Source organism: Bison bison, unplaced genomic scaffold (genome assembly GCF_000754665.1).
Source record: "Bison bison bison isolate TAMUID 2011002044 unplaced genomic scaffold, Bison_UMD1.0 scf7180017864289, whole genome shotgun sequence".
Taxonomy (NCBI): Eukaryota; Metazoa; Chordata; class Mammalia; order Artiodactyla; family Bovidae; genus Bison; species Bison bison.
The window spans coordinates 3,384,912-3,409,525 of NW_011494861.1; the positions used below are offsets into that span (position 1 = coordinate 3,384,912).

General features: G+C 39.7%; 1 protein-coding gene across 6 annotated transcripts in view; it reads right to left on the reverse strand.

Moving 5' to 3' along the window:
- KIF1B (kinesin family member 1B) overlaps positions 1–24,614 on the reverse strand; it is a 140,347-nt gene that overhangs the window by 77,053 nt on the left and 38,680 nt on the right. For 3 of the 6 annotated variants that reach the window (XM_010849910.1, XM_010849913.1, XM_010849911.1), the window contains exons 10-16: positions 21,075–21,153; positions 20,161–20,303; positions 16,096–16,229; positions 6,899–6,978; positions 5,596–5,671; positions 2,462–2,541; positions 1,851–1,957 (exon numbers count right to left, since the gene is read on the reverse strand). In XM_010849910.1, the coding sequence (XP_010848212.1) occupies positions 1,851–1,957; positions 2,462–2,541; positions 5,596–5,671; positions 6,899–6,978; positions 16,096–16,229; positions 20,161–20,303; positions 21,075–21,153 (699 nt within the window). Of the gene's footprint in view, positions 1–1,850; positions 1,958–2,461; positions 2,542–5,595; positions 5,672–6,898; positions 6,979–16,095; positions 16,308–19,091; positions 19,134–20,160; positions 20,304–21,074; positions 21,154–24,614 lie in introns of all 6 variants that reach the window. The other 3 variants (XM_010849908.1, XM_010849912.1, XM_010849909.1) reach the window with 2 other exon arrangements.

Genomic DNA, 24,614 nt, shown 5'->3' on the forward strand with positions numbered 1-24,614 from the left:
TTGTTCAGCTGCTAAGTCCTGTCCAACTCTTTGTGACCCCATGAACTGCAGCATGCCAGGCTTCTCTGTCCAACACTATGTCCCTGAGTTTCCACAAACTCATATCCATTGAGTCAGTGATTCCATCCAACCATCTCATTCTCTGTTGCCCCCTTCTCTTCTCACCCTCAATTTTTCCTAGCATCAGGGAAGAAATTTTCTCCCTATACCACCAGGGAAGTCTCCAAAGGTAATATTTTGATTCCTGTTGTTGTTGTTCAGTCATTAAGTCATATCTGACTCTTGCAAACCCACGGACTGCAGCCTGACAGGCTCCATAGGATTTCCTACGCAAGAATACTGGAGTGGGTTGCCATTTCCTTCTCCAAGGAATCTTTCTGACTCAGGGATCAAACTCATGTCTCCTGCATTGACAGGTAGGTTCTTTACTGCTGAGCCACCTGGGAAGCCCAGTATTTTAATTAGCAAGGAATAAATTATGTAGCAAATAGGAAAAGGAGTTACGTCAAGGCTGTATATTGTCACCCTGCTTATTTCACTTATATGCAGAGTACATCATGAGAAACGCTGGGCTGGAAGAAGCACAAGCTGGAATCAAGATTGCCGGGAGAAGTATCAATAACCTCACATATGCAGATGACACCACTCTTACGGCAGAAAGTGAAGAGGAACTAAAAAGCCTCTTGTTGAAAGTGAAAGAGGAGAGTGAAAAAATTGGCTTAAAGCTCAACATACAGAAAACTAAGGTCATGGCATCCAGTCCCACCACTTCATGGCAAATAGATGGGGAAACAGTGAAAACAGTGGCTGACTTTATTTTTGGGGGCTCCAAAAATCACTGCAGATGGTGACTGCAGCCATGAAATTAAAAGATGCTTACTCCTTGAAAGGAAAGTTATGACCAACCTAGATAGCATATTCAAAAGAAGAGACACTACTTTGTCAACAAAGGTCCATCTAGTCAAGGCTATGGTTTTTCCAGTGGTCATGTATGGATGTGAGAGTTGGACTGTGAAGGAAGCTGAGCGCTGAAGAATTGATGCTTTTGAACTGTGGTGTTGGAGAAGACTCTTGAGAGTCCCTTGGACTGCAAGGAGATCCAACCAGTCCATCCTAAAGGAGATCAGTCCTGGGTGTTCATTGGAAAGACTGATGCTGACGCTGAAACTCCAATACTTTGGCCACTTCATGCAAAGAGTTGTCTCATTGGAAAAGACCCTGATGCTGGGAGGGACTGGGGGAAGGAGGAGAAGGGGACGACAGAGGATGAGATGGCTGGATGGCATCACGGACTCGATGGACATGAGCTTGAGTAAATTCTGGGAGTTGGTGATGGACAGGGAGGCTGGCGTGCTGCGATTCATGGGGTTGCAAAGAGTCGGACACGACTGAGCAACTGAACTGAACTGAAATTATATAGCACAAAAACACTATTAGCTTGTTGTTTCATTAATAATCTGGGCAAAAATCAAGATTGACTTTTTCTTCCCTTTTAGGTATAAATAAACTGCACTGGATTAAGACTAGAGGCCTTTCAAATCTCCCACTACCCAGGATATCTGTTCCCTTCTTACTTGTCTATTAAATAATTAAGATTCAAGACCAAGCCTAATTGCCTATGTCTTACTCAATTCTTAGCGGTAACAAAAATGCTGCTTTTGTCCAGGCTTTTTTCATGTAAAGTAGCTATGTTCATGCCTGCATTCATAAACAGCCCAGGTCCCCTCATTTTCAAATATTAGATTGTATATAAAAGTATCACTGAAAGAGACAGGGGATACCAAATCTTGGGGATTTCTCATAATATAGAATGAAAAGGTTGTTGGAAAAGCTGAGCCGAGAACTCTCACCATCCCCGCTGTTGTTCCTCTCGCTCCGGAAGATACAATGCTCTTCTTTAATGTGAGCCCCACTCAGCACGATGTCCTGGCGCCGCTCAGCATCTGCTTGGCCAACCCTGAACACAAGGGAAAGTGTTTCCCAGGGAAATTCAGACAGAGAAAGCACCACAAACAATGAGCCTCTTTCTCCCAAAGAATATTCTTCGGTACGTACAAAAAAGGTACTGCTTTTTTTTTTTTAATCAGAGGCTGTGAACTGCAAACTCTATTTTCATATATGATCAACCTCCCTGCATGAGAAAAAGATATGAAGAGGCACATACACCAAATAACTCAGAGACATCATAAAAAGATACCAGTAAACTAATACTTAAAAAATTCATATAAGATGTTAGGAGGATAAATTTTACATACAGTCTTCTAAAACTACACATGCTAATTGATTCAGCTGGTTAAAACACTGATTTGAAAAGAGTACAGAGGACAGTTTATAACTATTTCAGATGAGAAAAACAGCAAATTAATAAAAGAAATTTTTTACCAAACAACTTCCCTTTAGCTATGCAATCATCCTAAGAGAAAAGAAAGCACTGATTGAGCAAAAGAACAAACAAATGTACCTTGTAATTCCATCTTTGATGTAATAAAGCAGGCACTCGGACATTAGAGGGTCCTCATTGAGGTTAACAAGATGTGGTGTCTGAAAAAGGTTAGAGATGATCAGAGTGGAACAAGCACCACTGAGAGGGCTGCGAGAGTGACAGGGGCGCAGAGGAGGCTGGATGGCTCCTTAGATTACCAGAGTGCCTAGAAGCAGGGCTTCTTTCATTCTTAGTTGCAATTCCATGATAAACAGAAAATAACTCTCTTCAGGCCTTCCCAAACCACACTAATGCATTCTATTTAAAAACATGAGCTCTGGGATAAAGAACAATATCCCATTCTTAATAAGGTCAAAGCATGGAGAACACAATAGAAAAATCAGAACAGGCTGATTCTCTGGGGGGAAAAAAAACATAATTTTTTTCAACACTTGAAGAGCGTTCAAAATTCTTAAAGAGCAGCAGAATTTGCCACTCCTAATATTCCACTGACATACTAATTATTTTGAGTTGTTACACAATAGCACAGGCAGGGAGAGGCTTCCTCTGAATCCCCTTTCCTGCCTAAACACAAATTGTCCAAAAGGAACTTAGAAATCCCCTCCTGGAGTCTTAACAACCAGGAGAGAAAAGTAGAAGTTGACACCACACCCAACAAACTTTGTCATATCTACCATCTGCTCTTCAAAGGGCCCCTTCATCTTTTCCTAAAAGCCAATTACCCTCCCCTGACAGGCCTGCCTCCCTGTCTCTTTCCCTATTAAAATGGCATTTAAGCCAGAATTCTAAATCATCTTAGGGAGTTACTCATTTTTCCATGGGGTTCTCCCATGTATACACGAGGTACACATGTTTAAATAAATTTTCCCCCACCTCTGGTTAATCTGTCTTTTATTCTCATTCAAGAATTCAGAAGGGTAGAGGAAAAATTATTTTTCATCCCCTACAACTGCCAATAAGTATGTAATTTTTCATTTATATCATAAAAATGTTCCCACATCCCCTGTCATTTCCCTCTATAATTTTTATCAGTTCTTCCATGGTTCCAGTTATTGTCTTTAGTTTGTCAGTCTTTATCTTAAAGAAGAAATTAAAATTACTGATATTCAGTAACACATCTTATAAAATCCTCTTCATCTAACTCATGTTTCTAAAATCTTTTAAAAAACCAACCTTCTTTATCTTAAACAAGAATTAAAAATTACTGACATTCAATAACACATCTGATAAAATCCTCTTCATCTAACTCTTAATGTTTTTAAAATCTTTTAAAAACCAACCTTTTTTGGTGAAAATACCCCACTGGGATCCAAAAATAAGTCACATGGTCTTGGGGTCAAAATCTACTCAAGATACAGTGCCAGCAAATGCAGAAAAATGAAAGGAGAGTCAGATGAGCAGGTTAAGAAAAGGGAGTGCAAAAGATCATTTAAAAGAAATTTAGGAAAACCTTTACATCTTTCCAACTAACATGTCTCTGTAGCTGGTTTGAGAAAGTTAAAACCCTCTTGGGCAGCATTCTTTAAAACCTAGCATAGCACTGGCCTAAGGAAACCAGAACCTCAAGAACAGGTTTTCATTTTTTTTCTTGCCTGAAGAGTACTTTCTCCTAGTTCTTTTGAGATATGAATGACAGTCTGCATATATTTAGGTTGTACAATTTGATTGTAAAAGGTGTCAATTTGATACATATATGGGTAAGGATTACCAATCGAGTTAATACATCAGGAACAGGTTCTAAAACTGAATTTGGATGTGGTTAGGGGTATCCCTTTCTTTCCTGAAGAAGTCTAGAAAGTTAAAGCAAGTAAGAAAAAGCCCTGGAAACAGATATCTCAGTTTGAAATTCTGTGCTGTTTATAACACAGTACTTATTCAAGTTATTTAAGTTGTTACAAAAATTTTCCTCACTGTTCTTAACACTAAAAGATGTTAAAAAATAACTTTAGATACATGCAAAGGCACAATCTAAATTTTATTAAGCCTATAACTGCTAAAAACTCTAAAATCACAAATAATGTATCTGAATAAAATAGTGTCTTACTGAAGGAAAAATTATTAAATTATGAAAATCACTGACCTTTGGCAATATAAACATATAAAATACTGTTACTATTGTTCCAGGTGTATAGCACATATCTAAAATGTCTTTAAATCAATCTTCTTCGATGAAAATAATACAGCAGAATTTATTAAAAAGAAAAAAAAAGAAAAACCTAACCAAATATATCCTAACAAAAACCACAGGAGTATCTCATATCAAATAAAACAAAAATACCAACTGAAAACTCTATACCCTGTTCTATGCTAACCTAGAGAGACCACCATCAGACCCTCGCGTGAAGAAGTTTAAGTATACAGTAGCCAATCTGAAGTCATTTGAAATGAAAGACCATTTGTTATTAGTATAATTTTATGCTTTGTACATCAGTATATGTTCTATTATTAATAGATAAATAAGCACACAAAATAACCATTTCATAATAGCTTCCCAGTGTCTATTAATAACTAAGCAACTTAGTAAAAAAAAAAAAACTTGTTTTTCTAATTAGCTAAAAGGTATCTACTACTTAACAACTATGACTACCTAAGTAAGTAGGAGGGTAACTACTGAAGTTTAAAAAAAAAAAATGAGAAAGGAGCAGAGGAGGCTAGAAGGATAGCACAGAAACTGCTTTACTCAGGACAATGGCTATCACACAAAGTGTAGAAGCAAACTGAAGTGGTATTTTTCTACACAAACCTGAACAGCTGAAATTGCTTCCAAAGAGTTATAATTCAGGGTTGCTGGTACCTGTGGGGAAATCTACATAGAAAGAGCAGCTAAACTGAGGCAAGATGTGCTAGGTTAGGCTAGGAATTTACGAGAAAGCAACCATTAAGATGAGTAAATACACTGAATAATGACCAAAAGTTACAGATTTACTGCCTTGGATTTTATTTCTATAAACAGTAAACATTTCTGAAAGCATTTTAGAAACAGGTTGGCCTTGCAGTGTAAGATGAAATAAAAAATACCAGAAATTAAGCCATGTCTCAAGGTTTAAAAGAAAAGGAAGAAGAGCCAGCCCTGAAAGACATGAAGTGCCTCGAGGACCGAGACAAACAAAAAGTGTCTCAGTCTGGTTCACTTTCACAACACTGTTTCCTACCTTTTTAGGAGAGAAAACCCCAAGGGTTCCTCCGTCTTCCCGAATGGCAACTCCCATCTCAGCCAACAAGGCTTCTCTAGAAAGAGCAACAAGCACATCAGAATCACAGTACCAAAATGATAAGTATATCAATCTAACATGAATTGGAAGGTAAAGCAAGCAAAGCAAAAACAATTATCTATGTTTAAAGTCAGTAACACAAATGTGAAAGAATCTACTTATCCCTTCATCAAATAGAAATTATCTTTAAGAGAAAATAGTACATTCAAAATAAATTATGTTCCTATCTTATGTAAAGCTGTATTTACCCAAATAGGAACTTTGTCACATCTGACTCTGGAAGCAGAAAATGATTCATAAATAATATGTCTATTAATATTTTAAAAAGGAAGAAAGGAATACACCCTGAAGGCAATACATCCCATTCAAGGAACAATTTCTTAAAAATCAACAAAAGCAGAAAGTAGCTCTGATATGGGGAGTACCATCTATAAATGTGGTTTTCTCAAATGTCATGTTCCCATGCCTACCATTACATTGATTTAACAATTTTAGCTTAAAATCTCTACAATAAAGAAGAAAATTCTGTTTCATACATTCACTTTATCAACACATTAGTGCTCACTTCTACCTCATCTTCCAGGAAGCAAGAAGAAACTAACATTAACTAAAATGTACATATTTTTAACAACTACTTTACTCTTATTATATTTTGGCCATGCCACACAGCATGTGGGTTATTATTTCCCTGACCAGGGACTGAATCCATGCTCTCTGCATTGGAAGCCCAGAGTCTTAACCTCTGGACCACCAGGGAAGTCCCTAAAATATCTATCTATTCCAACAGCAAAAAGTATTATTTGAGGTCATGTTCATTCTTAGGGTAGAAAATCAGGTTAAGATAAAATACAGATTTTGGCAACTGAAACTACTTAACCTCTTACCAAAGAGGTTTTAGGAAACATCACTCTGAAAGACAATAATCAGAACAGGTTTTTTCCTCTGGGCCTTTATCAAAGGCAATCTTTTTGCAAATTAAGAACTCATTCCTCAATATCTTCCATTTTTATATGGCTCCCTAGCAACATGTAGTAGGTAACTAAGAACAAGACTGCCTAGAGAACAAATATCTGAATTTCACTTGAGTGTGAATCTGGCCAGAAGTCTCACACAGGTTTTGTTTGTTGGTTCTGTATTTAGGGAGGAAAGGTTGTTTTTAACTTCTATTTTATCTTTTCTTACTATAAACGTAATCCAAATTCCCCAGATATTTTAGAAACATTCCAGAGTTTAACTTCCTGACCTCTCCATCCTGATGGCCTCTGTTTTACGCAGCTTCTCTTCCCAGGTTTCATTCAACTCAGCAATGATCTTCTCTGATTCCTAAGGAGGAAGTCCATAGTTACAGTGTCAAAGAGTCTTGTAAGCTAACTTTCTGTGCCTAGGAAGGACGGCAAGAAGTAGATGATGCCCTCAGAGGATCTGAGGCAGAATCTAATATGATGAGGGTTTTTTTTTTTCCTTTCTTAATATGTAAAGAAAGAAATCAGCCCCTGATATATTAACTCCCTTTAAGTTCTAATAAAAATACCTTTACAGTGCAAGAAAGAGAAAGAGAGGATGTATGTGCATGTGTATGTGTGTGTGTGTGTGTGTGTGTGTGTGTGTGTATGTGTAGAAGAAAAGGTAATACTACATCTTCAAATGCAAAAGCACTTTCTAACAGCTATATCTACAAAAGAATAAAGAGCTCTAAGGTATTCATTCGGAGAAGGCAATGGCAACCCACTCCAGTACTCTTGCCTGGAAAATTCCATGGATGAAGAAGCCTGGTAGGCTGCAGTCCATGGGGTCCCTAAGAGTCGGGCACGACTGAGCGACTTCACTTTCACTTTTCACTTTCATGCATTGGAGAAGGAAATGGCAACCCACTCTAGTATTCTTGCCTGGAGAATCCCAGGGACAGAGGAGGCTAGTGGGCTGCCATCTATGGGGTCGCACACAGTAGGACACAACTGAAGCAACTTAGCAGCAGCAACAGCAGCAAGGTATTCATTGCTTTTTGTTTCACTATAATTTCACCACAACACTGAAGGGGTTTAGAATATGCTTCACTAAAATATGATATCTTGGCACATTGAGTATTTTAAGCCCAGTGATTTAAGAAATGGTACAAGCAGGAAGGAATCTCTGACCTCCTGAAGCTAGTCGTAAGACCCTCATGAGATGTAACCTTCCTACCCCTGGAGGAATGCAGCATCCTTATTTCTAGAAGATGAAGGAATACTAAGAAGAATCTGAACAGACAAATCTTGATAAGTCTCCCAGGTTGCTACAGACATTGTTTTATTGTGCTTCGCTTTATTGCACTTCACATGTAAGGCGTTTTTTACCAATTGAAAGTCTGCAGCAACCCTGCATGTAGCAATTCTATTGGTGCCATTTTTCCAACAGCATCTGCTCACTTCATGTCTATCACATTTTGATAATTCTTGCAATATTCCAAACATTTTCACTGTTACTACATTTGTTATGTGACAGGCGATCAGTAATCTTTGATGTCACTACTCCAATTTGCTGAAGGTTCAGATGACAACATTTGTTAGCAATAAAGTATTTTTCAATTAAGGTATGCACATAGTTTTTTTAGACATAAAGCTACAGCACACTTAGCAGACTACAGTATAGTGTGAAGTTAACTTTTATATGCACTGGGAAACCAAAAACTTCATGGGACTCACTTTATTGTGCTATTTGTTTTACTGCTGAGCTCTGGAAGTAAACCAGCAATCTCTCTGCAGTGCCAATACTCTTAGCTCACCTCCTCCTTGTTCTATCACACTTTTCCATCACTTTTCACACTTCACCAAGTGTCTATGTTTAGTCACTCAGTCATGTCCGACCCTTTGCAAACCCATGGACCATACAGCCTGCCAGGCTCCTCTGTCCATGCAATTCTCCAGGCAAGAATACGGGACTGGGTTGCCATTCCCTTCTCCAGGGGGATCTTCCCAACGCAGGGAACAAACCCAGGTCTCTTTCATTGCAGGCAGATTCTTTACTGTCTGAGTGACCAGGGAAGCCCTAGAATAAAAATGCTCACGTTTAACACTTCTTTGGGTCTTCCTTATGGAGTCTTCCATGTCACACAGTTGGTGCTGTTTAGTCACCAAGTCATGTCTGACTCTTTTGTGACCTCATGGACAGTATCTCACCAGGGTCCTCTGTCCATGGGATTTCCCAGGCAAGAATACTGGAGTAGGTTGCCATTTCCTTCTCCAGGGGATGTTCCCAACCCAGGGATCAAACCTGCATCTCCTGCATTTGGCAGGAGGATTCTTTACCACTGAGCTACGTCATGTAAACAAATACTAAATAATTTGTAGGCTTTTCACTTGTTAATCTGCCTTTTGTTACAGAAGCCCCAGCCAAGGACCTAGAAGGGTAAAAAGAAAGATATTTTTCCTCCCCTTCAACACAATACCCCCTTGAACACAGCCCAATTCCCAACATAGAAAGGCTTCATATTAATCTCATCTGAAGGCATGTAGCCACTAGTGAGACAATCTGCCATCTCCAGCTGAGTGTTTATTATGTGCCAGAAACATAAGGACTAAAACATGTTTCCTGTTTTCAAGGAGCTTACTGTATACTAGGGAGAGAAAGAAGTAATCATCATTCATTCATTCAGTAATCATATATAACCTCATTACATGCCAAGCCCTGTTCTAGGTAACTAAAGATGTAGCAGGGAACAAAATTCCTACCTCTCATAAGACTTATATTCCAGAAGAGAGACTGAGAAAATCAATCCATTTTAATCAGTAAGTCGAGTTTACAGAATCCCAGACTGTGATAAGAGCTTTGTAGAAAAATAAAGCAAAGAAAAGAGAGAATGTAGGGGGAGAAAGCAATCTGCAGTGGGGCTGTCAGAACTGGGCTCATTGACAAGGTTCTACACGAGCAGACAAAAGGAAGAGAACGGGTGTGTGAGGGAATAGGTGGGAAATGTCTAGCATTTTCCAGGAACAACAGCAAAGCTAGAGCAGCAAGTTGCAGGACTGTTATGGGAATGGTAGGAGAACAGCAGGCAGTGTGCTCAGTGTTGGAACTGAAGTGCTCACAGGTCTGCCGGAAGGTGGATGAGTCAAGGCTGAGTGATACTCATACTGTGAATGAAGGACAAGCAGGAACTGTTCAGGCCAAAAAAAAAAAAAATGGAGGAAGAAGGGATACCAAAAAGGGAGATGAACACATGCAAAAAAGCAGGAGAAAATGATAGTCATGGATACAAAATTAGAAACTCAGATGATGATGATAACGATGACAAGATAACAATAATGGTAGTGATTCAGGATGAGAAGTCTTCATAGTTCAAAAAATATTTCAAATTCATTTAACAGGCTATTTTATGAAGCCTCTGTGATCCCCCAACATAACTATTAATAACTGTTGCTCAATCACTCCGTTATGTCTGACTCTTTGCAACCCCATGCACTGCAGCATGCCAGGCTTCCCTGTCCTTCACCATCTCTCGGAGCTTGCTCAAACTCATGTCCATTGAGTCGGTGATGCCTTCCAACCATCTTATCCTCTGTCATCCCCTTCTCCTCCTGCCTTCAATCTTTCCCAGCATCAGGGTCTTTTCCAGGGGGTCGGCTCTTCATATCAGGTGGTTAAAGTGCTGGAGCTTCAACTTCAGTATCAGCCCTTCAAATAAATATTCAGGGTTGATTTCCTTTAGCATTGACTGGTTTGATCTCCTTGCAGTCCAAGGGACTCTTCTCCAACAACACAGTTTAAAAACATCAATTCTTCAGCACTCAGCCTTCTTTATGGCCCAACTCTCACATCCATACATGATTACTGGAAAAACCATAGCTTTGACTATAAGGATCTTGGTCAGCAAAGTAATGTTTCTGCTTTTTAATCTTCCAAGAAGCATGCGTCTTTTAATTTCATGGCAGCGGTCATCATCTGCACTGATTTTGGAACCCAAGAAAATAAACTCTCTCACTGTTTCCACTGTTTTCCCATCTATTTGTCATGAAGTGATGGAACTGGATGCCATGATCTTAAGGTTGTCTGAATGTTGAGTTTTAAGCCAGCTTTTTCACCCTCCTCTTTCACCTTCATAAAGCAGATGAAGTTCCTTCTTAGCTTCTGCCATAAAGGTGGTGTCATCTGCATAATTGAGGTTATTGATATTTCTCCCAGCGATCTTGATTCCAGCTTGTGCTTCCTCCAGCCCAGCATTTCACATGATGTACTGACTCTAAATAAAAGTTAAATAAGCAGGGTGACAATATACAGCCTTGACGTACTCCTTCCCCAATTTTGAACCAGTCCGTTGTTCCATGACTGGTTCTAACTGTTGTTTCTTGACCTGCATACAGGTTTCTCAGGAGGCAAGTAACATGGTCTGGTATTCCCATCTCTTTGAGAATTTTCCCCAGTTTGCTGTGATCCACACAGTCAAAGGCTTTAGCATAGTCAATGAAGCAGTAGATGTTTTTCTGGAAATCTCTTGCCTTTTCTATGATCCAACAGATGTTGGCAATTTGATCTCTGGTTCCTCTGCCTTTTCTAAATCCAGCTTGAACATCTGGAAGTTCTCAGCTCACATACTGTTGAAGCCTAGCTTGAAGGATTTTGAGCATTACCTGCTAGATGTGAAATGAGCACAATTGTACGGTAGTTTGAACATTGCCCATTCTGGCAAATGTAATGTAGTTAATGTAGATGACTATTAATATAGTTAATGTAGAACTGTAGAAGAGTAGAACAGTTAATGTAGAGAAGTATTAATACCTACATAGAAAGAAACTATGAAGATTTAATACAATAACGCCCTAAGGCACCTGGCACTTGGTTTTCTGGAATGAGGAAGAGAGCATGGTAAAAGCCCAGAGTAAAGACTCATGGAAGCAACTGCTATAGCAAAGGAGTCCAGGAGCCAGCAGAGGAGGGCATGAAGAGGAGGAGGGTGATGATAATGGCGGAGGAGGAGGAGCAACAACGAACAAAAAACAAAACTTAAAACACTCAGAAAAGGCCTGAGCATCAGGGAGGTAGACAGAGAGGGGGCCATGTAGGAGGTACTCAGACATGAGTCTGTTACAAAGTGCAAAAAGCTACAGCCAGCCTACAGTGGAAGGCAGGAAGGCAGAGACAAAAATCACCTGAACTGGCTCTCATTAATCCTCTGAACACACTCACAGACTGAAAGACTAGAATAGCTACCTGACAGCATCTCTACAGTCCTCCAACAGGAATGAACAATCTGCAGTGCAAAGGCCCCTCCACAGCAAAGGGAGGAACCACGAGCCGCCATAGAGGGCCAGCAGCCAAGAAAGGCACACAATTCCAAAACAGGACGGGCAGGAAAGGAAGGGTACCGAGCACCAAGTGGTCAACAGCCTCTCTAACTCACCATCAAAGTTATTCAACAGCTCAAATAGGGGAGCATTAATGCTTCTGCAAATGACTGTCAAAGGGCAAGTACAATACAAGCAGGCCTCATAACCTGTAACAATCTCAGGCTTATTAAAGAGAGTTGGCTAGAAACCTTCACGTTAAGTGGCAACTTCAAAAACAAAGGCCCAGGATAACATGATGCCCAAACCACAGCACTTGCACTAGGGCTTATTTTATATACTGTGGTCCACAAGCCACACTGATGTCAGTTATAAAATACAAACTGATCCATGAGATGCTTGAAATACATATTTTTCCTGATTGGTTATTTTTAGAGAAGTAGTATGTCAGAGCTGAGGTTTATCTGGCTCTGTTAAAGCTACTCTTCTGATATTCTGGGGCAACTGTAAACTCACCCGAAGATAGCAATACTGTCTAGGAATCCTCTTACCATCTTGCTGCCAACTCTGATGTGACTTCTCTAATTTTACTCACTACCTGCAGGGTAAGTCAGAATATGACCTCCTTGTAGAAAAGAGATTTAAGGAGTAAGCTGAGGAAGGTACTACCTTCATTCTTTCATTACAGCTTCAAGCTGCAACTTTTATGTTGTATAGAAAGTTATTTTTTTTTAACTCTGAGGAAACAATGTTGAGTGTCATTTAGCAAAACTTCAGCCCTGGAAAAAGCCACTTATTCCAGAGACATTCTATAAACACAGAGAAACTAAGTGACTATCTTCAGGCTACATTTCTCCCAGAGGCAGGTCTATGGCTGCGTTTCCTGTGTGTTCTTCTTCCAACTAAGGCAGAATCCACAGGCTTTAGATAAGATATTCTATGAGATAGCTCACCATAAATTAAGAAAGAGTGAGGAATATTCTTTCTTCCAGGCTAAATGACAAACTTAGTATAAATGAAATAGACATGCCAACAGGATGGTAGCTTCCAGTCTGAGTCACCAATTCACTCTGCAGGCAGGCCTGGCACATCCAGCGCTGCCTATAACTTATTCTAGAAGCTGAATTTAAGATTAAACTGAATTGGAATTCATGCTTTAGAAATGAGGAGTCCAGGAGACACTCTTCAAAGGTCTTCTTTCCTACAGGTACTGTACATTAAAAAATCCTGGAAAAACAGAGTGACATCAGGATCATTTTTTAGGCTTGCAGGCATGCTGGGCTCAGGCATCTTTTACCTTTGATCTCATATCATGTCTGTCTGGCTATCTGTACAGCACTGGCTATTAAGTCAGTTCATAATGCTGAACACAAATAAATCTTCATCATGATCAGTTAAGATGGCAGACACGTCCACAGAACAAGTCAGAATAATTTCCCCAGAAAAAAAATTATAGTTTAGATAAGATATTTAAACAGTTAAATGCTTACTACACAGAACATTCCTTGAAGCCATCAGATAAGTTTTACTGTACTGAATGCAGCCTGCTTCCTGAGTGAGCAGCTCCAAGTGTGGGGCCCTCGGGCTGCGGAGCACAGCATGTACCCTTGCGTGCTTCTGTAATGGATATCTGTGGATATTTATAGTCTAAAAGCCTAAGCAATGGCACTCACAGTGCTGACACTGATGCCAGACTAATAAATACCAGAGGCACCACCTAGTAGCCACTGCTACATATTTAAAACCTTCTTCTTAAGTCAGAATTCAAATCAAGGATACAACATTTCAACTCACTTTGAGGTGCAGTTAAAAACAGAAAGCAGTTACATGTTACTCTCTTTGCCAGAGATGTGCAGAGGGCCCAGGGTATTTATGATGGATAACCTGGGTCTCTTCCACATGGAAACAGGATATTCAATGAATGAAGCAATAGTAACGCCCTGTGTAAAAGTATTCTACCAACTGACCCTTTTTTTAAAAAGTCAAAAGTAAAGAGAAACAAAGGGACATAAAATGTTAGGAAAATGAATGACCCTCCTGTATTACTGTTTTCCATTACAGTATTTTTCTCCTACAGTGTCATGTCTTAGGAATGCCATTCCTTCATATTCAGAACAATGAAACAGTCTCCAAAATGAGAAATCTGCAAGCATTTCTATCATACAACCACTGCCTTGCCCTGTGAACACAGGATGTCATCTGCCTGCAGCATTAAAATGAAGGTCTGCTGACACAGAATTCTCACCATTCACAAACTAGGAGCAGAACTAAGGTGCTTACACTACTACCATGCTGCATTAAAAAATAAGACTGAATGCAAAACCATAAAGAAATTATTTTCTAAAGCTAGTGAAAAAAGGAAATGTCATTTAGATTGGCTTAAAGGAGAATTAAAACACAGAAACTTATTTCTGCTAAAAGTAATAAAACAGTTTTGGGTGGGAAGTAGGGAGGCTGGGGAGAGGGTTCCTTGAATAAAGGCAGTGTTATTCCCTGGAAACTATCTGGAAGATACTGGGCGACCTAACACTTAAAGCATCTGGTCCACATCTTGACTCCTAACATTCAACATTATTTTCAGTTGGTTCCATTTAGCAGTTGGGAAGAAAATTTTTTGTACATCAAGTAGTGTTTAAGGAAGTTAAAGAAAGATTCAAATAGTAAGACTCCAAATTTCCAAAGAAAAATGACATTTTACAATAAATGACAGATTCCATGTTTCCCTTCCACAGAATCCCTGCATGTTGCCACTGGCCTGAAGAGAACCCTACACAGCAACTTTTGTCACTGATGCCCATCGTGATAAAATACAGAAACAAAAAACAATTCTTGCACAGGCCTTCACTAACATCTTCAGTAAAATTCCAAAGTCAATTTTACCATAGCAGAAATTATCCTTTTCTTTACAATATTTAATGAAAAGATTTCTCACTCCCTGTCCCTTTTTGTCAGGTGTTTCAGAATTTCCCCCCTTTCCACTAACAAATCCTGAAGGAAGCAGCCAGATCATTACTTTTGTTTCTGAAGCACCTTATGTTAGAAGTGACTGAAATGCCAAAGAAAAGGTAGGCTGATTGAGAGGCAGAAGTCAATTCTTCAACATCTTTTGCAGCTTCATCTGCAAACCAAAATGAAAGCATCAACAATTATCAAGCTAAACTCCCTATTAGCAAAAAAGCTCAGCAAACTTTTTCTATTGTTAACCTGTCAAAGTGTGTCACTGTTCTCCACAGTCCTTGAATGAGCAGCCGTGGTGAAGAATGCTGAGTGCACGTGACGAGGACTGCTCGCTGGGCACAGGGCTGCAACCCCCCAGCTCCTTACAGTTTCTTTGCCCTCCCTGCTTTTCCCACCCTGGACTCTTGAATACAAAGGCCACAAGGGACACATCAAACTCTCATCCTGGAAGTGACAAGCACGAAAAGAAAAGGCACTTGTGTTGCTGTCTCGATGATGTGATGGATGCCACCACAGGTGACAACTGTCTGCTCTTGTAGTCACAGAGGGGGAATAACATTCATATTCACAGAGACAGACAAGAAAGCCACTGGGTGGCATGGCGAGTGACCTGCACACACGGGACTCCAGTACACAGCACCAGCACTAAGATCCGTGACCTGCGTGCACCTGCACAGGAGGGGCAGCCCTTCCACTGCAGTGATCACAGGGCTTTCTATGAACTTCCAGAAAATATAATTTCATATGTCTCTGAATAAAGCTGGTATAGCTACTCAAATGTGCAAACCTTCTTTTGATTACATATTTTACTAACAGAAGCAGATTCTGCACTTTGCAGAATTTCATCTTCCAAAGAAACCAAATGTTTAATTAATTAGTTTCCAATGAAATTTCTAACTGAACGATTTCACCATGACTTATAAACTATGGACATATCTACTTATGGACATGACAGATGGACACACCTACTTATCAGTTACCTTGCCTGGCCAACCTCTGACCTGCCCATGCAACTCTCCCTCCCATCCCTGCCTACCCATGTCAGACTCAAGCATTCTGGTGAAGAGAAATTAATCACTTTACAAAGCAGTAATTTCAGGACACCTCTGAGAGTCAGAAAGTTCTTTCATGTCCTGAACCAACATCTCAATGGTTTCTCATCCTTACTCTGCCTTGTAGAATGACACAGAATACCTTCCATTGAGTCTGAGTAGGTACTACCTACCTTCAGACGTTCGATGGCTTCCTCTCCTCCAGGTGTAGACATGATTCTCTCCTGAATACTGGTCACAGATGTTAAGCCCACCTGACTATTGAGTGAGCAGGAAGATGGAGATGAAGTAAGGGACCCCATGGATGCTGTGGAAAAATTGCCAGGACGTTGATTCTCAGAGGCTAGCAAGTACCTATGCTTATTGTTCTGAAAATCTTTCAGATCTAGGAGATAGAAAGAAGGGAAGGCAGAAAAAGTAGAAAAGAGGAAAGGAGCAGAAGAAGGAAAAAGACAGGAAGGAACACCAGTGTAAGAAAGGAGAGCATTAAAGCGGCAAGACAAAGACAAGTTATGATACAAAGACAAGTTGTAATTGTTCCAGATGGCAGTTCTCAAACATGACTGTCTTGTTTTTAATACTGGCATTGGAGAGGTTAAGAACTACTCCTAAATTTAGAAACTAGAAAGTCCAGTATGGGTTAACACTGCATCTGGTAGAGGGGCACAGAGCCTCCAAGGACACTGCTGAAGCCCTGTCCCCACAAAACCAGGCTACCTGCCTTCCATCCTATCCACAGCTCCAAATCTGTAATGTCTTAGGTTAACACAACTGTTAAATGCCAGTAGTTCCAACAGCAAAGGAAAAAAAATGATCATTTATCTGTCAATATGAATACACATCAGCCTGGCCCAGTATCTTAAGGGACTCAGGAAAAACTCCCAAGAATATGTTACATTAAAACAAAAATCTGAGCACTTAGTAGTGTTCTTTGTATGCTAACAAGGAGTTTTGTTTTTGTTTTTTTTTTGTTTTTTTTTTTTACAAGGAGTTTTTAAATATACCTTTTAAAAAAAGAAGAGGTAAGTGCAGAAACTACAGGAGTCTTGTATAAGTCCTGGCTAAGAACTCAGAGCTAATTACCTCAACAGGGATGAACAATGAGTGAACAATGAGCAAATTATTAAATCCGGTGTAGCTCATGTTCATCTACTGGAGCAAGCAAAAATTAAGGCTGATTATCTACTAATTTAAGTAAGGCTCTCACTTTGCCTAACAGAATGACCATGAGTTACTGGGAAGCCGAGTTCCTAGTATGATATGCAAGTTTTAGGGAGATACTTTCATTTACTTAAGTCTTTAACAGAATTCTAAGTTTTGCTTTTAAACTTAGTTTTGGTAAAAAGAGCCACAAACAACAAACTCATTAAGTTGCCATTTGTACTTTTCTTCCTTAGTCATCTTTCTCCAGTAGGCACCAGAGGAAATCCATAGGTACTGATATATTCTTATTTTTAAATTAGCTCATGTTTATATGTAAGACAATCTATACTGCTCAAAATTCGTATCAAAACTAAGTAAATTTTCTTTAAAGGATATGAGTCAATACAAAGAGTCAGAAAAAATATTATTAGTTTTCTCTGAGTCTATCCCATGTGAACTTAATCAAAGCCAGTTCCTGAATCCCCTTAAAACCAGTGGTTGCTTCAAGACAGTTTGAGAACCACCATCTGCAAAAATAGAACATAGGAAAACAAGCAAATTTTAAAAGGGAGGTGGGGGTAAGAACTGTTGCAAAAAATTAGCTACCAGGTGGTAGCAGCAAGGTGGGGAAGAACAGGATAGAAGGTCCAGCCGACACATGCAAGCCCTATAAGGCATTAAGTGCAGTGATTGAAACAGAAACTCAGTCGTCAGGGCTGTTCTCCTGCATGGACACAGAATTAAAACTCAGTCATGCATAGCTTTTTGGGAGATGCCACAACTGCTCAGAAAAAGTGAGGCAACAAGCTGGCAGCAGCAGCACCTGCAGCACAAAAGCAAGAACAAAGGGTGTCTCTCCCACACCAGAACCAGCTGGCTTCGGAAATCTCAGACAGAGCAGTTCCGATCCAAGAGTCGCTGTGGGTTAGGACATTACAGGGCCTTAGAGGCCGAAACTCAAGACAGCAGCCAGGGCTGCACTGGGCTTCTCCTGTATCTGCCAAGCCCTATCACATGATCTCCCATAGAAACAAACAAACCAACAAAAATCTAAAACTGAATCACCCCCAAATCAAGATTCTTCATTTATTTGAGTTATTCATTTATGAGTTAGCTTAAAAGAGTGATAGATATGGAGAGAGTAATGAGGTGTGATCCCTTTATAAAAAGTCCTCATTTCAAGCACACATTTTTGACACCCAAGTTTTAAAAAATTTAATTTGTAATTCATGAATGAGTAAAAAAGTTTACCTAATCATCAAGTAAGCTGAGGTCCAAGATCTGGAGGAAATATGTTTGGCATAAGCACAGGTGAGAGCTAATCCAACACCACAGAGCTACTCTAGCCCAGAGATTTGGCCAACTAGAAGTGACTTCTTTCAATTATATATACACCAAGGCTCAGAGTTAGAGAGCTATTTTAAAAGGATTTTTCTAACAAGTAATCAGACCGTGAGGGATCATGAGGCCAAAAAAGGTGCCATAATGATTAAAAATGAGGGCTCTTAGTTATACTATCCAGTCTGACCACATAGAAACCACGGGATCTCATTTAGTGCAAACTAGCCACTCCGGGCAGCAGTGTCCTCTTTGGAAAAGCGGGCAAAAAAGGAACTTTGTGTGAGTCACTGACAGGTTTAGAAGAGATAATATATTCAGGTTACCTGGAATAGGTCCTGGCACATTATAAACACTCAATACATGTAAGCTGCTGTCATCACTACCATCACCATCTATGAGTTTGGATTCAATTTAATCACACAAAACTAAAGTGGAAAAACTAAAGAGTAAAGCAATAAGAGGTTTTTAAGCCTCTTGACCTAATTCAAGCCACAGACTGAAATTCAGCAAGTCTGTTCTGCTAATGGAAAAGGACAAAAATAGGAATAATTTCTGAATCTACTATGCTCTGTCTGGGATTTCCCTGTTAGGATCGCTGACATGCAAAGCTCATCTTAAGGCTGATCCAGCAGAGGCAGAGTAGCAAGTCAGAGTACTGGAAACCACCAATACATGAGATACACACATTTGCCTCCACTTCCCGAGTAATCATCGATCAATGGATCAACTGAAGGTAAGCAAGAGGGAAAATACAAAAAGGGTCAAAGTTCAGGTTCAGTAGTGACATAGAGGGGGAACAGAGCAGTATTTGGTATTTGGGAAGTTGAAAATAATTAACACTTAGAATAACATACTACCATTTTACAAAGAGTATGTATTCATTTAAATTCAGGTGTTAATCAGTAAGAAGAACTAAACTAGAAAATCTTATTAGAATGCCAAATAATAATATTAATCTGAAACTCAAAAAATAAAAATACGCTTTATTAAGTAAACTCATATACTATTATACTGAATATTCTAGTTAACTCCCTCAGAACTTCTGATTAGACATTTTGTAGGCAGATCACTGAGGTTAGAGAGTCATTTTAAGACAACATTGTAAGACTCTCTGGAAGTCTAATTCTTGAACTTGACAGGATTTGGTTATTTGCCCCTTCATAAGTTTATAAGGAGTGAGTTGGGGGGCATTTAACCACTCAAAGGTAAATCTTATCTGAAAGGAGACTGGAATGGTGGGTTTCTTACAAATATATTCAGTATTACTACTACATTAATCCAAAGAAACCCAAAACAGAAAAACAAAAAATTGAAGTAACAATTTTACGAAGTGATTAATTTCACAGTGAGAATAAACAATCCAAATAAACTTCACTGCTGATCTAAAATAGAAATCCAATAACAAATATAAGTAATGATACATAACATTTTAAAAAGTAATTTCATGAGTTCAAAACCTGATACATGGGTACATAAAAGAAATTCTGAGATCATTTTCAATGAGCTTTTGGGGTGGGCGTGCTGTACAGCTTCTGGGATCTCGGTTCCCCTGACCAAGGATTGAACCTGGGCCATGGCAGTAAAAGCCAAAAATCCTAACCACTATAACACCAGGGAACTACCCTCAATGGACTCCTTAAAAGGTTAAGAAAAACCCAAAAAACTCTTTATCATCAAGTTTCATCAAGTTCCTTAACTCTAAGTTTAAGAGCCCTAGAAAGAATAGATTTTGTGCTGGTCCTTAATTCACTTACTATCAATAATATCTCCCAGCCCCTGAGCACGAAGAAGGTCCTTCAGCCGTGTCACCTCCTCCTTTAATTCACGAACCAGTTTGGCATTGGGGTCCTCATTGATAACAGCATTACATTTAATTTGTTTTGCACGATCTGCGTATCTAGATCCAAAAAGAAGACACATTTTTGCCATTCCTTAAATGCTCTACTTCTCATAAGTAACATACCATTATTTCTAAAAACAGCTTGAGTGTTTACATATTTTTATGAGCCTTAGTAAAAATACATATGTAGAAAGCATTATTTTTAGTACCTTATAAAGATGTGGGAAAAGGCTTCAGTGAATCTAAGTGATTTCCTCAAGATCACAAAGGAAATAAATATCAGAGACTAATATCAAAATATATATCGAAACTAATTTATTAGACTATATAGTGTTTCTTCCATTATATCAAAAATGTTTTTGATGAGAGAAGAGTTGAAAGTTCCAGATTAATGTAATCGAACCTAATCATATACAAAACTATCCTATTAGTGAACATTCTGTCCATAATTTTTAAAGTATTACATGTACTCACAACTTTATTATTTGTTATGATGTGAGTAAGCACTTCTATAATGACAAACATGAGAAGGGGACACTTCTTTTTATAGAAAATATTAAGAAGTTTTTACTATTATCTAAAAGTTACCCAAAAATCTCACCAAAGCAAATTTAATATCTTTCCTATGAAAAAGTTCCTACTTTTCTCAATGAAACTGAAAAGTATAAATAGGTTTGTGTTTTTGTATGTGTGTTCCCTGTTATAAAAGGGATGGGTCATTGTTTACTCAAGCAACTACCCACACAGCATAAGACAACCCATGGCCTAACAAGATGACTTATGGGGAACACTGTGTTTTCATTAGCTATTGAGATCAAACAGGAGTACCTCAGAGTGCTCAAAGTTTCATCATAGTTGATATCAGCTGGGCTCAGAGCAGCAACCATTGCAGTCCGAGAATTGCCACCTAAAAAGATGAATCATGATTATCTCAAATCATACTTGTTTTATTAAAAAACTTCATTGAATGTGTCAAATCAGACAGCAAAACCTCAGATTCTAAGATTTAATCAGTAAATTTTTTAAATGTCCCCAGGCCAGGCATCGTTACATGTAAATCTTGGTGTCTGGATGTACTGTGTCCAGTTTCCCTAGATACTCCACTAAAGCCACTCTTAATGATATGAAAGTCACTGGTGACATGAATAGCCATTCTCAGTCACTTCCTTCCATCAGCAACATGTAACACAGTTAATCACTCCCTCCTTATCAAGAAAGAGGGAAAGGGGCTAAAAGAACAGTGAATGACAGGTAAAAGATCCAAAAACATCAGCAAAGAGGAGTTACATTTGATTACGTGCCTCTCTCTCAAAGGAGCATGGGGTTTTCAAAAAGGAACAATAGTTTGAAGCAGGTGTGTGGTCAGATAAACAATTACTCCACAGTTCATGTCCTAAAGTAAATAAGACATGGGAGCAAGCCCTGATTTAAAGGTGGGCAATAATATCACAGGAAAGATATTAAAGATGCTCACTAAAAGTAGCACCCTGGTTACTCTATTAGCTAAAATGGCAGAGCAGGAAGACCCTGAGCTCACCTCTTTCCACAGGCACACAAAATAACAACTATTCCAAAGCAACTTTTGGTAAGAAAAATCAAACAACTAGCAGAAAAGTCCTTAAAACTAAAGAAGGAATCACAAGGAGACAGGTAGGTGGGGCAGAGATATGGAATAGTCAAGACCCACAGCCCTGCGTGGTTGAGCTACAAATGAGGATAATTGCAACTGCAGAGGTTCTCCGCAAAGAGCAAGGGGTCTGAGCTCCACATGGACTCCTGCACCAAAAAGATAAGCCCCCAGAAAGTTTGATTTGAAGCCCAGCAGGGCTTACTTTTGGGAAAGCCAGAGGGCTGTGGGAAGAGAGACACCACTCTTAAGGAGTACACACACAATCTCACGTGCCCCAGGACCCAGGACAGAGGCAGTAACCTGAAAGGAGACTGGGTCAGAACCCTGGGCTGATCCTGGAGGACAAGAGGCAGGAGTACTCTCTGGAGGCAGCCAATCTGGGGAGCTTGTTCTACCACAAGGACACTGGCACAGAAAGTTCCACTTTGGAATTCTCCCTCTAGCTGATAAGTGCTGGGACTTGCCTTACCCACCAGCAGGTCTGCTGTCTTAAGACCCCAGAACCCACAGCCACCCAGTCCTGTCTACCTGAGTGCCCAGGACCTGCGCCCTATCCCACACCAGCACGCTGGCACTAGCCCCAGCCCCAAGGACCCATAGGGCCCTACAGTCAGAGACCCTGGGCCCCAGCTGTGCCCACCAACAGGCTGGCAATAGCCCCAGGATGTCCTGGGCTCCAGTCCCATCTGCCAGCAGGCTAATACCACATCCAAGATACCCTAGACCCTGCAGCTACTCTAGCATCTAGCCCTACTCACCGGCATGCCAACACCAGCTTTGGGACACCAGATTCTGCAAGCATCCTGTCAGGAACTGGCCCTGCCTGCCAGCAGACTGACAACACATCCAGGCCCCCAGCCTTGGAACCACCCGCTCCAGAACTCAGCCCCATCCACCAATGTATGGCAGCCTCCACACAACACAGGGCCTGGAAACCAACCAGAACAGGGGTCAGCCACACCTCCCAGAATTCCCACAGCAGCCAGCCTGCCACAACAGAAGGACCCATGCAGCCCAAACATGGGACACCCCTAGAGCATACAGCTCTGGTGACCAGAGGGAAGTGCACTGCTGGGATACACAGGACGTCTCCTGCAAAAGGCCACTTCTCCAAGGTCAGGACACCTAACCAAGCTACCAGATACACACAAATAAAAACAGTAAATTAGGCAAAATGAGGCAACAGAGAAATATGTTCAAAACGAAGGAACAAGATAAAACCCTGGAAGAACTAAGTGGAAAAGGCAATCTACCAAATAGAGAGTTCATGGTAATGATTGTAAAGATGTTCAAAGAACTCAGGAGAAGACTAAATGAACAGAGTAAGAAGTTAGAAGTTTTTAACAAGAGTTACAAAATACAAAGGAGAACCAAAAAAAAAAAAATTAAGAATAACTGAAATGAAAAATACACTAGAAGGAATCAACAGTAGATTAGATGATACAGAGGAATGGATTAGGGAGCTGGAAGATGGAATCGTGGAGATAACTAAGGCTGAACAGAAAAAAGAATAAGAAGAAATGAGGACGGTTTAAGAGACCCCTGGTACAACATCCAGTGTATGAACACAAGGCTGCCCAAGGAGAAGAGGGAGAGAACACATTTGAAGATATAATAGATGAAAACTTCCCTAACCTGGGAAAGAAAAAAGACATCCAGGAAGCACAGAGAGGATCAACAAACAGGATCAACCCAAAGAGGATCACTCTAGACATTGTAATTAAAATGGCAAAAATTAAAGATAAGGAGAGAATATTAAAAGCAGCAAGGGAAAAGAAACAAACTACTGTAAGGCTATCAGCTGACTTTCCAAAAGAAACTCTCTAGAAGACAGTGGCACAACATATTTAAAATGATGAAAGGGAAAAACCTATAACTAATAATCTCTAGCTGGCAAGGCTTTCATTCAGATTTGATAAGATGTCAAAATTGTTACATTTAAGCAAGAGCTAAAGAATTCAGCATCACCAAACCAGTTTTACAAGAAATGTTAAAGGGACTTCTCTAAGTAAAAAAGAAAAGGCCACAACTAAAAACATGAGAACTACAAAAGGAAAAATCTCATTGGTAAAGGCAAATATACAGTAAAGGTAGTAAATGAGTCATGTATAAAGCAAGTAGGAAGGTTAACAGACAAAAGTAGTAAAATCATCTCTATCCTCAATAAAGAGTTACTGTTACTGCTGCTGCTAAGTCGCTTCAGTCGTGTCTGACTCTGGGTGACCCCATAGACGGCAGCACACCAGGCTCCCCCGTCCCTGGGATTCTCAAAGCAAGAACACTGGAGTGGGTTGCCATTTCCTTCTCCAATGCATGAAAGTGAAAAGTGAAAGTGAAGTCGCTCAGTCCTGTCCGACTCCCAGCGACCCTATGGACTGCAGCCCACTAGGCTCCTCCTTCCATGGGATTTTCCAGGCAAGAGTACTAGAGTGGGGTGCCATTGCCTTCTCCACAATAAAGAGTTAAGGGATACACAAAACAAAAGATGTAAAATACGATGTTAAAACATTAAACATGAGTGGGAGGAACAGTAAAAAGGCTGGGTTGTTAAAATGCATGAACTTAGATCAATAATTCAAAATAATCCACATATAAAGACAGCTATGTACAGTTGGGACATACAGTGAATAACTACATAACATCTTTGTATGGTAACATATCATTAAGTAAACTTATTGGTGATTTGTTTGAAATGCATAGAAATACCAAATCGCCTTTTGTGTAACAGGAACTAACAG